Source organism: Selaginella moellendorffii, unplaced genomic scaffold (genome assembly GCF_000143415.4).
Source record: "Selaginella moellendorffii unplaced genomic scaffold, v1.0 SELMOscaffold_4, whole genome shotgun sequence".
Classification (NCBI taxonomy): Eukaryota; Viridiplantae; Streptophyta; class Lycopodiopsida; order Selaginellales; family Selaginellaceae; genus Selaginella; species Selaginella moellendorffii.
This window is the reverse complement of record NW_003314265.1, coordinates 1814783-1827646: the sequence shown is the minus strand read 5'-3', so window position 1 is coordinate 1827646 and position 12864 is coordinate 1814783. Positions and strand designations below refer to the sequence as shown.

At 46.4% G+C, this 12864-nt stretch overlaps 3 protein-coding genes and 1 long non-coding RNA gene across 4 annotated transcripts in view; 3 read left to right on the top strand and 1 right to left on the bottom strand.

Annotated features, from left to right (window-relative positions):
* The first annotated feature begins 6638 nt into the window (after positions 1–6638).
* On the top strand, positions 6639–7405 carry LOC112344361. The gene is made up of 4 exons (XM_024668931.1): positions 6639–6852; positions 6927–6978; positions 7076–7245; positions 7318–7405. Exons 1-3 carry the CDS (start codon positions 6669–6671, stop codon positions 7224–7226), a joined length of 387 nt encoding a protein of 128 aa, XP_024524699.1. The 5' UTR covers positions 6639–6668; the 3' UTR covers positions 7227–7245; positions 7318–7405.
* Positions 7361–9597, bottom strand: LOC9654661 (pentatricopeptide repeat-containing protein At3g24000, mitochondrial). Its single transcript, XM_002964059.2, has one exon. It carries the CDS (start codon positions 9520–9522, stop codon positions 7381–7383), a length of 2142 nt encoding a protein of 713 aa, XP_002964105.1. The 5' UTR covers positions 9523–9597; the 3' UTR covers positions 7361–7380.
* Positions 9598–9688: 91 nt separating this feature from the next.
* Positions 9689–10677, top strand: LOC9655695 (tetraspanin-8). The gene is made up of 2 exons (XM_002964455.2): positions 9689–10220; positions 10294–10677. The coding sequence occupies exons 1-2, from the start codon at positions 9717–9719 to the stop codon at positions 10612–10614; spliced, it is 825 nt and encodes a 274-aa protein (XP_002964501.1). The 5' UTR covers positions 9689–9716; the 3' UTR covers positions 10615–10677.
* Positions 10678–12338: 1661 nt separating this feature from the next.
* LOC9655694 overlaps positions 12339–12864 on the top strand; it is a 1072-nt gene continuing 546 nt past the window's right edge. The window contains exon 1 of the long non-coding RNA XR_002991665.1: positions 12339–12849. This is a non-coding gene — a long non-coding RNA (uncharacterized LOC9655694). The remainder of the gene's footprint in view (positions 12850–12864) is intronic.

The following is a 12864-nucleotide window of genomic DNA, read 5'->3' as shown; positions in this document are numbered from 1 at the left end:
ATGTGTAAAATTATAGTGGTGTAGCAGAACCATGATTGTGAAGCTTGCTATGTGTGAGGGAGGTTGGGGAGATAGTTCCCAAATGTTTAAAGAGATGTTTTTAAATGAAAGTTGATATTTAAGGAGTTTCACACTTATACATAGAACTGTATTACATTGGTTGCTAAGTGAGATTGGTAAGTCAAAGGAACAAAAACCTTAGTTGAAAGTGATGACTTCAAAAAAGTAACCATGGGATCAAATATAGAAGAGTCTATGCATAATCATAGGTTAATTAATTAGTTTATCAAGTGAGGGATTTGGAAGCTCAAAGAAGCTAAGTTCCTAACCTATAATCTATAGCATGTGTTAGATATAAATTGGTGCACCAGCGTGGGAAGTCATGCTAGGCATTTTGGGTGATGCCATTTGTAAATGCATATACAAAAGTTGGGTTTAAATTCCAACCCTCTAATATTTGGATTTGAGTCCCAATACACTAAGGCTGGTGATAGTTTGGAATATATAGACATTCATTTTTCAGTGGTTATAGACTCTTAATAAGGAAATTGGTTTAGGCACACCACCAAGTGGAAGATGCTTCAGAATTATAATGCACAATTAGTGTGCTTAGTGTGAAAGTTATCTTAGCCTCAATGCCACGTCTTTAATGCCATATATACCACCTAGAACACTTAATGGCATTTAAAACGTGGTGAATGAGATAGGGATACTTAATATTAATTATTACAGACATTTGGTTAAAAGGGTTAGTTTGGGTGCATTGCCAAGTGTGAGGGATACCCTTAAGGTTGTAGTCAGCAATTTAAAGGTTAAGTAGATCCCTTGAGGTGTCTAAAGGGATCACTAGGTGATTCTATGGTTAAACAAGAACAAGCTTTTTGTTAGATTAAAGAATATGGTTCTTAGTTCAAAATAGTGATTTGAACAAATGGTGTGGTATGACTTAGTTAATATGACCAAATGAGAAAGACACCTAGATGAGATAAAATATGCAATACAATGGTAATGTGAGTGTAGGAAAATAGTCTCTAAGGAACAATTTATAAGATGGTCATAAGATTAGGCCGTAAATAGTGCTTAGAATTGAAAATGCTAAAGAGACTTACTAAGGGTGAACACCCCCTAAACTTAACAAAATAAAATCTTAACTCAAAAACCAAAAAGATACTTCAAGAATGAAAGTAGTGATTTTGTGTTATCTTATGCTAATGGGTTATATGAAAGGAAATATGTTTCCTAAGATTCCCAAATGCTCAAATTCAGCAAAATGCCAAAGCTAAGTGTTAGTAATATCAATGCCCCAACTACACACTTTTTCAATTCAACAATTTACTCCAAGTGGTAACAAATTAACTAATAAGTTATAATAAATGAATATTATAACATTTTGAAAAACCTTAATGGGCAAACCCTCAAAGAACCAAGGTACCAACACTTAGCTTAAAATAATAGATCACTTCTAGAACTTAGTTAAAACTACTATAATACTACTACATGCAAGTAAATTGGCTTCACCATTAACCACTTTAGGGTTTATTATTGTTTGACCAAGAAACTTTATAAACACATTACTCACAATCATATAGATATGATATAGTAATCACAAGTACTTAATCATCAATTTAGCAACACCACTAGCTAACCCACATTATTACTTTAAAGGTTTATGTGAGTATTAAGTGTTATGTCCATTCAACAAAATGCAACATAATTATCACACCCCATCAATAAAGATTTATAACACCTAACGCCACTAACTTTGTTCATAATATAGACAAATCTATATTATTATTTTTCTAATTAAACTCAAAACTAATCCAATACCAAACTACTCAAGGAGCAATAATAAGGTTTCTTGAAAAAAAATTAACCATTGTAACCCAAGCCTTCCAATAACAAACCTAAACAAAATGATTTAACACTTCATCTCATGATTCACTACTTGTAAAATCATTATAACCAATATGCATCAAAATAGAAACTCTTGATTGCATGATGCAAATATTAAATATAGAATATAGTATTTAAAATCCATACCCAAAGGACAAGTGGGTACATATTTGGTTGCTATAACTTCATATATGTCCCTTAGGTATGGATTTTGGTTACTATGTTCTATATATATGGATTTTGGTTGATGAACATCATTTTGGTTTATCTAATCCAAGCAATCTAAGCAACCATGAGTAGTTGATAAACATCATTTTGATTTGGCTAAATAGACACTTTCCTTATGCTTGTTTAGCTAAGTATAGATGCTAAATAAAGTTTACTAACATTTGAACAAAAATGATTGATAAAGGGTTTAGTAATATCGATCTTTCACCGTCATGGCAATAAAGAAAGAATATCTAAAAGGATTAATTGATAAGTAGCTTTTGATACTTGCAATCATATTCACAACATTTGTAAATTAAACTTAGTATCTATATTTGACTAAATGAGCATAAAAAAGAAATTCCGGTTTGCTTGGTCTTATAAGAAATTCCTAAATGTTTATTTATCCAAATATATTTGGTCCGATTTGCTAGCTCTTTTTTGCTTTATCTTATATTGACTTGACAACAACCCTTGTGTATTAGGCATCACTATATAATAATTTACAATGTCTACCAAATGTTTTCGCTACCTTAATTATCTGAGAAAATTCTCCGCGACTACTTGTTTTAGTTCCATAAATTATCTATGGAAAGTGTTTAGATATGTGACTTGGCTATATTTATGGAATGTAGAGATTGTCTTAAATAAAATAGTGTTGTTCCCATATCCAAACTTAAATATATGGTAAACCATAAATGCTATGAAGCAATATAATCTAAATGAAAAGCATACCGAGCAAGAAGGCTTTTCTCTCCAACAACAGCTGTTATAAATCTATTTGCATTCTTGTTAATTGAAAACAATCCTAGCCTTGATCCAGTCCTGCCTTAGCAAAGTAAGAAATTAAATGTGATAATAAGCATTCCCATGCCACTCTAACAAGATAAATGCTGGAGAGGCCTTTTTATATAGAAGACTACTAAAAGCAGTCAAGCACAAGTCCTGAATTTGACACACATTTAGAGGTGGTTCTTACTCAAGAGGATTCATATTAATCTTCCATAGGTGTCCTCAACTTGGCTTCACTCTCACACCAAACACTCTCTCTTGGGTGCGAAGCATGGACTTATATCTGGCCTCTCAAGCATATATATCCTAGAAATTGGGATATACCCTCCCTCTCCCTCTCTCTCTCTCTCTCTCTCTCTCTCTCTCTCTCTCTCTCTCTCTCTCTCTCTCTCTAAATGCCACTACAATAGGTATGAAACAAAAGATATTCCTTGAATTTATATAAATAAAAATAGCAATTAACAGAATGGTAGCAATTTGTAAGTTGCCAAAATTCCCGCACCGGATATCCATCCCGTATCTTACTGGCTAAGAAAACGCGGCTTCAGACAGCGCATATAGATCCCGTCGCATGTCATGCTGACTGGGACGACACCAGTGCCCTAAACGATGATTGTTAGAAGTTGGTGGCTCTCCGCCATGATTGTGTATCAAAATAGCAACCAGCAGCAGCAGCACAGCAGCTTAGTATGGAACACAACACAAATGCCAAGGCCTTCGTCCTACGTGGCAGCCCGGAGCCGCCGCCTGGTCCGAGCGGCACCAACGGGTATATTCGCCATTTAAAAAACCAAATATATGCGTGTGTGCGATTTCAAAACCCAGCCCAGCCGTTACACAAGAGAGGAAAAAGAAGGGGAAAAAAATGGATCAATTGTTCTGACATATACTGACGCTCGGTCTCCCGAGCCCTCCTTCCCTGCCCTAAGCTCACTGCGATCGATCCATCGATTGAAAGTGATAGAGGAGAGGGGGCGCGCGCCCGCGCCATGGGCAGCGAGAATTTCCTGCTCTTTGCGAGCGCGGCACAAAAGGCGCACCTCCTCGACATGCAGCTAGAGGAGAATGCAAAGTTCCGGGAGCAGCAGCAGCAGCAGCGGGACCAGCAGCAGCGGCTCATCCTAGATCACCACGTAGAGGCCGCGGATTTGAGAGCGCGCAACTGCAGTAGATCGAGCAGCGGCGGGATCAGCAGCTCCAACAAGAAACGAAACATTATCAAGGGCCAGTGGACGCCGGAGGAAGACAGGTTTACTTGGAATTCCTTGATTCTCTTTCGCTTCCAAAGTTTTTTTCCCCCTTGCGAATTGGGAACTCACGATTTTTTCTTTTTTCCTTTCTTGTTGGTTTGTCTCAGGTTTCTAGGCGAGCTTGTTGCAAAGCACGGCTGCCAGAAATGGTCGCTTATAGCAACTTATCTTCCTGGGCGGATTGGAAAGCAGTGCCGAGAGAGATGGCACAATCACCTCAAGCCAGATATCAAGGTAAACGAAGAACCTTAATCCATTTTCTCTTCCTCGTTTTCAGTAAAATCGACTATCTGTTGTTTGAGGAGAAAAGAAAGAAGCTTTTTGATGTTTGATGTTGATGTTTGTTGAAGATGATATAAACTCATGCCTTGAAAATCGTGCTTCTCTTTCTTTTGGTCTGTGCTTTCAGAGAGACATCTGGAGGGAGGACGAAGAGCAGCTTCTCGTCTCGGCGCACAATCGGCTGGGAAACAAATGGGCAGATATCGCCAAGCTCATTCCTGGACGCACAGAAAACGCCATCAAAAACCACTGGAACGCAACCATGAGAAGAAAAGACCTCCGTCGCAAGCACAGAAAGCCCGCCGATGGCTCCGACACGCTCGAGGTGGTGCCGCGCTCCACAGTTCTCCGCGACTATCAACAGAGAATAAACTGCCAGCCCACCGGCGGCGGCAGCTCCGCCAAAAGATCCCGCCACCACCACCACCACCACCACCAGTCCCCTGGCAGTGGCGGCGGCGGCTCAGGATCCCTGAATCACCGCTCCAACAGATCCTCCAAAGCAGCAGCCAGTGCTAGCGCTTTGCCGCCGCCAACGAGCATGAGCATGAGCACCACCGAAGTGGACCAGCTACTCCAGAGGATGATGGAGAGCGATGCTGCCGCGGCCGCCGCTAGTACCAGCACTGGTATCGCGGACATCATCTCCGCCGCTGCCGCCGCCGCCGCCGCCGCGTCGGACTTCCAGGACTATTCCACCGCCGCCAGCTTTGGGAGCTTGATCACGGGCAACGCGTTGCAGTCGTCGTGGGGAGAGGCCAGAGCTCTGCCAGGAAACTATAATCCTCAAGTCACAGTGTGGAGTGAAGGAGGAGGATTCACCTTGAGCGGCAGCGCAGGCGATGGCGGCGGTGGTGGTTGCGGAGGAGGATCAAACGGAGGATCACAACAGCAGCACCAGTTTGATCTCCAGCAGCTTCCATGGCCCACTCCAGCGTCTACAAACACTGGCAACTTCTACGTCAGTAACCATCTTAACCAGATTAACAGTGGCAGCGGTAGCAGCGGGCGACGAGCGGCAGATGTTTTGTTCGTGGAACCTCATCACGTAGTAGTGGACGACGTCGATTGCTGCTGCCCGCCAGCGTTAACTCCATGCAAGTGCCAGCGCTGTACAGTTCAGGGCCTGGCGGATCTTAGCAACGTTAGCAGCGTTTTGGGAGATCACGGCACGGCTAATCCAGCAGCCATGGAGGAGCAAGAGACTTATCATCCCAGCATGCTTCACCTGGACAACGATGATCAATTTTCTAGTTACCTCTCGCAGCAACAGCAGCAGCAGCAGCAACACGTCGGTCATGACGAGCAATCGTTTTGGAGCAGCGAGCACGATTCGATCAACCGGCACCAGCAGCAGCAACAGCAGCAGCAAGAGCTGGATTTGATCGAGCTGGTGACGAGCTCCAGTCGGGAGTTTAATCTCAAGAAAGTGGCTGCCACTGTTGCTGCTACTAACAATGACGATCACGATGATAGTAGCGAGGTTCTTGCCGCGGCTGACGATCAACTAAGTCACCACCACCACCACCACCAAGGTTCTTTAGTATTTTCTCCGGGCTTAGATCAAAATGCAATGACTTACCTTTACTAGAATTGTTAGAAGATGAGCAACAAGATCGGCTCTTCTGCAGGGATTTGCTAGACGACTCGATATTCGATGATCATGCTTTCCAAAAAAAAATGAGAATAATCTTTAACACTTGTTCTGAGCTAGCTTGCGACAGATATTGTTTGACAAGGAAGAAAGGAGTGGAAGAAAGAAACAAATCTTAACAGCACTCTCTCATTCCAATCTTCTTACACACCCACACACCCACAAACATTGATTGTTTGACAAGTAATAAGAAACAAACAAACAAAAGCACACACAAGGAAAGGAGGAGAAAAGAAAGGAAAGTGGAAGATAGGAAGAAAGAATAGAGCAGTAGCAGTACCTCGTATGGTGGTGCCGAAGGAAAGAAAGAAGGCAACAAACGAATTAAAAGCGCTGCAAGTGCCGCAATATACAAACAAAGAGGGGAAAACGCGCACGGCGTGGAGGGAAGCTTGAGGTACATGCACATCATCGCCATTGCGAGGAATCAATCAATCCAGAAAGAGAGGAAACCATTCCCCAAAAGCACGCTGACGCGATCCATTGAATTCTATCGATTCGATTCGTCCCTAAATCCAAAAGCCCTAAAACATGAAATGGGCGGGAAAGGTGTTTAAAATTTGGGGCTCGTGATCCGCCCTAGAAATATTATGGCGATGGAGAATGTAGGGCAGCAGGGCGGAGGAGGCGCGGCGCCCGATTCCGTGTCCGCGGCGGGAGCTCGGCCTGGAGCTGCCGCTGCCGTTGAGGAGGATGCCGATCTGGCCAACGATGCGGTGTCGGCTGAGGACGATCCGGATCCAGTTGCGGAGAAGCTGTCCGGTCTTGTTACCAGTAAGCGCTCCTCGAATTCATGCGATTTTTTCTTTCTTACTTGATCTCCGATCTATCCATCTGTGTTTAATCAGGTGTGATCCAACAGACGCAAACAGTCATGGAGGAGCTTCTTCCTGCCATAGCGTAAGACCGTTTAAGCTTTTTCTTCTACTTATAGGCTACTGACAGCTTCTTGTGTGGGCGCCGCGCAAACAAAAAAACTTTTGACTGGTCGTCCCAGGAACATAAATACAACCTACGTGGAAGTGACGGAGGAGTTCCAGCACGCAAGAGATTTCGCCGTGGCCAAGAAGGCACGGCTCGAGGAGGAGAAGGAGAAGTTCCAGCAAGCGGCATGCAGCGTTCTGGACCTTCTCAGCGCGCTCAACTAAATTTTCTGGCTCGTGACTTGTAAGTACTATCTTCGATTTGAGCATTTAATAGCTAGTTGAATTCAATTTCGTTTCTGTGTTGCTGGTACAGAAAGGAATCAGAACCCTGGGCTGCTGTCAAGGAGTTCCACCGCGTGAAAGTGTCTACGAGCTACTACCAATAATCTCCACACGAACACACGCCGTCCTTGAAGTGGTGAAACCGGCTGGTATCCCTCACAATAATCTGTCTTCCTACAATTTGGGAAATGAACTTGGTTGCAGCATGACAATCCGAGCACACGCGCAAGTTCTTGACAACTCTGAGAGTAGTTCCGGGAGGGGTGCTGATGATGCCAAGAGCCATTGCAAGCCTTTCCGAGTGGTAACCCAGTAACTGGACCTTCTTCTCCTCGTCCACGTCCCGCAGCACCATCTTCGTGTCCGGGACGTATCCGGCCTCCTTTATCTCTCGGTGCAGCCTCTCAAGCTCGCTATATATTTCCAACTTTCGAGGGTGGCTGACGTCGCTCACCATGAACTCGTGAACTCTATTGTTGATCTCGATCCAGCTCCGGCCTGCGAACTTCTTAACGCCAGAGGACTTCATCTCGTTCCGGATCCGAGCAACGTCAGCTCTCCTACCTTTGGCAGCGTACACATTTGACAGCAGAACGCGGCCAGCAACATTCTCCGGCTCCAACTCAGACACTCTCTTGGCAGCCCTCTGGCTCCGCTCCAGATCTCCATTCATCTGGCAGGCACTCAGGAACGCAATCCAGCAGACAACGTCCGCCTCAAAGTCCTTATGCCGCAGCAGCAACTTCTCGGCCTCGCCAAGCCGGCCAGCTCGACCCAGAAGATCGACCAGGCAGCAGTAGTGGTCGCCCGCGGGTGGCACTCCAAAGTCCGGTCCCATGGAACAGAAGTGCTCCCAGGCCTGCTCGAGCTGACCGAGGTGGCTGCAAGCACAAAGAACGCTGAGGAAAGTCACTCTATTCGGCTCGGTGCCACCGTCGATGAGCATCTCCTGGAAGAGCTCTATCGCCTCCTCGCCGACACCATTCTGCGCGTAGGCTCTTATCATTGCGGTCCAGGTAACGACGCTCCTCGTCCTCAGCGGCACACACTCAAACACCTCTCGGGCGAGCTCCAAGTTGCCGCACTTGCCATACATGGTGATGACAGCGTTGAGCAGCATCAAGCTCTGGGAGAACGACGGTGAGCTCCGGATACGAGCGTGGATTCTCTTCCCGAGAGACAGGGTCCCGAGCACAGCGCACGAGTCGACAACCGAGATGAGAGTTATGTCGGACGGCTCCGCCCCCTCGAGGTCCATGCACTGGAACAGGTTGATGGCCTCGGCAGCGTTCCCGTTCTGGGCATAGGCGGCGATCATGGCAGTCCAGGAGACGCTCGTCCTCACCGGCATGGCGTCGAGAACTCTCCGGGCGTCGTCCACACGGCCGCACTTCCCATACAGGTTGACGAGCGTGCCAGCGACGACGGTGCTCGAGCGGTCCAGTCCGATAGCAGCGGCTCTCTGGTGGAAGGCCACGCCGTTGCGGAGATCCATGGTGCTGGCACAGGCGTCCAGGAGGCTCACGTACGTCGGCAAGCCGAGCTTGATGCCTTCCAGATCCATCCTCCGGACGAGCTCGAGCGCCCGCGACGTCCTCCAGTTGTGGGCATAGGCGGAGATCATCGCGGTCCAGCAGACCACATCCTTCTCTGGGCTGCGATCAAACGCCCGCTCGGCCTCCTCGATCTCGCGGCACCGGCCGTACATGGTGATGAGGCTGCTCTCGACGTGGGAGTCGATCTCCAGCGCCTCGCTCGCGATCAGCTCGTTGAGCTTCCGCCCCAGCGCGAGGTTCCTGGCGGCGGTGCAGGCGAGCAGCGCGGTGCTGAGCGTCACTGCGTTGGGCCGGACGCCCTGCGAGCACATCCAGTGGAAGAGCGTGGCGGCGCCGCGCGGATGCCCGTTCTGGGCATACGCGGCCATGAGGATGTTCCACGAGTGGGCGTTGTGGAGGGTGATGCGGCCGAAGGCGAGCTGCGCGCCATGGAGGCTGCCGTGCTTGCTGTAAGCATCGACAAGGACATTCCCCAGGAAGGTGTTGCGATCCAGCTTCCGGGCCGCGATTTGGGCGTGGAGCTTCCTCACCTCGTCCAAGCCGCGGCATTGCCATAGCAGCGATGCGTAGTCGTTTATACTCACCGTGCGTGGCGATGACGGTGGCGATGGTGGCGATGGCGGCGCCGCTGCCGGAATGGCGATCGCCCTCCACCTCTGGCATGTCTTGGCCAAAAGCATATACCATTCAGGGTTTAGGGTTTAAGATTTAACTAACCCTCTTTAGGGTTTCAAGAAAAGATATTTCCTTTTTGCTTTGCCCAACACGTGGCCATTTTTAGATTATTTTAGATTCTAACCTATTTAGGGTTTCGAACACCATTATCTTGAAACCCTAAAGGGGGTTGTTCCTTTAGTTAAAAGATAAGGAGGGAATGGGTGCTAGTAGCAATTACATTACTGCGATCATCAGTGTTTTCACGCTCTTGCTCTCCCTCCCAGTGATCGCCACTGGGATTTGGCTCCTCGCCTCCGCCAATAGCCACTGCGTCCAATCCGTCCAGTGGTTGGTGCTCGCCATCGGGATCCTTCTCCTCCTCCTCTCCATCGCCGGATCCATTGGCGGCTGCTTCAAGGTCCCATGGCTGCTCTGGATCTATCTCTTCCTTCTCTCCATTCTCATCCTACTGCTGCTCGCCGACACCATCTTCACCATGGCCGTGAGCAGTGGCACGCGCCATGGCCGCGCCCTCCCCGGCAAGGGATTCCGGGAGTACAGTCTCGGCGATTACTCCCCCTGGTTCAGGAAACAAGTCGGTGGCGCGAAGCGATGGAAGAAGATCGAGGGATGCTTAAAGGATCTGGACATTTGCCGGGATCTGGCGATGGCGTACCCAACAATCCAGAGCTTCGATGCCGCGCGGCTGTCTCCTGTGGAGGTACATGCTCTCTCTTTCCCTGGTCCTTGCGATCGAAATGTTACCTCTAAAATCTTTCTTTCCTCCAAATCAGTCTGGCTGCTGTAAGCCCCCTCTAGAATGTGATCTCGTCTTCCGCAATGCGACGTCCTGGGATCCGCCATCCCGCGGGAGGAGCAGCGCTAGTAATCCCGACTGCGCGAGGTGGAGCAACGATCCTACGCGCCTGTGCTTCGATTGCGATTCTTGCAAGGCGGGCGTGGTGGAGCAGGACATCCGAGGGGACTGGAAGACAGCGGCGATCGTCAACATCGTAGTTGTGGCAGTGCTCGTCCTGGTGTACGTTGTGGCATGCCGGGCATTCCGAAACGCGAAGAGATTACACGTAGAGAAGCATGTTGGGACAGCGACCTGAAGAACCGGGTTTAATTTTTCTTTGTGCAATAAAAAAGAGTAGCATTTTATTTTGGATAAAAAAGAGTGAAGTAAAATTCACTCTGGAACAATCTTTGAGTGAACTTGCAAGAGTGAAAATAAAAAGAAAGCATAGGCCCCAGTCTCAGTGGAGTTGAAGTGAGGGAAGACAAGGATGAGTTAAGACTACTAGAATAATTAACATTATGACAAAGGCTCTAGAGGTGATAGTTGGTGTATCCGTGCAAATGGTGTCAACTGTAAAATGCTGTGCTCAGAATCTGAACAAATGCACTAACCAAATAACAAACAATGCTCTCCTTTTGAAACTGGAGCATCTAGACAATAGGACATTATTTACAATTTATGTTGTCACTAAAAGGTAAAACCATTTGAAATTGTGATAGAGTTAACTTTTTGTTATCAGGGACCAAATTTTTCATGTTTTACTATTAAATCTAATTTTTTATTGTGTGCACCAATTTTCAGAGTAATATACCAATTGTAATACAATAGGTATTACTACAATCTCACAGTAGGCCTACAAAAACCATTTAAAAGTTTCACAACGAAAAAGAAAAAATCTGAGCCAATACAAACCGCAAACTTCATCCTTGCTTCTTCTTGTCGAGCATCTTCTTCTTTCCTTTCTAACTCCTCAGCTAAACCTCTCCAGGACTAGCAATCTCCTGTCTTTTTGGAGAGTGGTCCTGCTCCTCATAATTGTCTGAACGAGTTCTTTTCCCTGTGGACGTTTTCTCAGCTACCATGCTGTCTTGCATACTTGGCAGCAGAGCGCCCACATCTATGTGCTTCTCGGCTGGCTGGCTAAAATTAAGCGCCCGTAACCAATCAAACGATCCAGTCCGAAAGATGTAAGATGGAGCAACCGGTGTCTCGACTACCATCGATAAAGACTGTTTGTCCGTCGTCATAGTCGGGCATTTCTTCTTCCGCCATTTCCGTTGGAGCTTCTTGCATAGCGTTGAATGAAACGTACTTTGTCATATCCGTTTGTAGTGTTCCGGACTCTGAGCAGTAAACCGAGGAGCTTCTCTAAACCGAGGCTCATATATCCTGATATATGTCACTCAATATATTTGTTAAACTCGATTTCAGGATTATCAGCAAACCCCTCCAGCAAAGGAGATTACAGCAAAAGATTTTGAATGGAAGTCCCACCTATACTTTCTTACAAAATTCTGCTCTTATCCAGGACAACCACGAAGGCATCTTTCGACGACAGGGTGGAGTGTGTTTGTAAGCCAGAAGAAGCCGATACTGTTGGTCATTATAAAATTTTCAAGACTTTTGATCTGTTTTTCATACCGTAATAATATTACGTAGCACGTAGGGGAGATCATGGTGAGTTGAGAATCGGTATTGGGTGTGCTGTGCGCACGTAGAGCAGTTTCACTTCGTCTTCGCTACTGTCTAGCCACAGTATGCAAATCAGAGTCCTGGCTGCTGCTGCTCATGCTGTGTCCACTAAGACCATGTTCACCGTGTTCTACAATCCTCGTTTGACATTCTTTGGATTTAACACGGCAAAGTGGTGAATTTGTTTCTCTTCAGGGCTAGTCCAGCTGAATTTGTTGTTCCATACCAGAAGTACGTGAAATCTTTCAAGATGAAAATTTTTATTGGTATGCGCTTCAAAATGAGATTTGAGACTGAGGATTCGCCGGAAAGAAGGTAAATCGTTTTGAAGTGAATCTCTTGTTTTGTCTCCTTTTGCTAACAGTCAGATATATGGGAACTATTACTGGAATTGACGATATCGATGCAGCTCGATGGCTCTAAATGGCGCTTCCTAAAGGTAAAGAGTCTTGTCTTCTATATAGGTCGGTTGGGACAAGCACGCGGCTAGCAAAAGACAGGAGATAGAGCCCCAATGTGAGGCCAAGGGAAAAATTTCCCTACAGCTCTCTATTCTGAGGCTAAGATAACTCCAAGAGTTACTGAGGGTCACAGTGTTCCTGGTTTTCTTTCTGGATTTCCAAGTCCCGGAAACGAGGGGCTACCATCTCATCATAAAGTCGATATGCACCAGCAGCAGCTTAGGCTTTGCGTTCAGCAGTTTCGAGAGCAGAAGGTTCCTCCACAATTCTAGAGACTGCAGCAGCCTTCTCCAACCAGCAGCTTCGCTTATTGGCAAGCAGCATTAAGTTGCCCAGTCTACTTGCAGCCTCAACTACAACAGACAACTCTTTTCTTAAGCATCTCATGCCTCACAGTAAGTGAAATCCGT

Bases quoted from the DNA above. Each gene is read 5' to 3' on its own strand.
- LOC112344361 (XM_024668931.1), top strand. From the start codon at position 6,669: ATGGCGATGGAGAATGTAGGGCAGCAGGGCGGAGGAGGCGCGGCGCCC. The intron at 6,853-6,926 runs GTAAGCGCTCCT...GTGTTTAATCAG, and splicing joins GCTGTCCGGTCTTGTTACCA to GTGTGATCCAACAGACGCAA. The intron at 6,979-7,075 runs GTAAGACCGTTT...TGGTCGTCCCAG, and splicing joins GAGCTTCTTCCTGCCATAGC to GAACATAAATACAACCTACG.
- LOC9654661 (XM_002964059.2), bottom strand. From the start codon at position 9,522: ATGCTTTTGGCCAAGACATGCCAGAGGTGGAGGGCGATCGCCATTCCG.
- LOC9655695 (XM_002964455.2), top strand. From the start codon at position 9,717: ATGGGTGCTAGTAGCAATTACATTACTGCGATCATCAGTGTTTTCACG. The intron at 10,221-10,293 runs GTACATGCTCTC...CCTCCAAATCAG, and splicing joins CGCGGCTGTCTCCTGTGGAG to TCTGGCTGCTGTAAGCCCCC.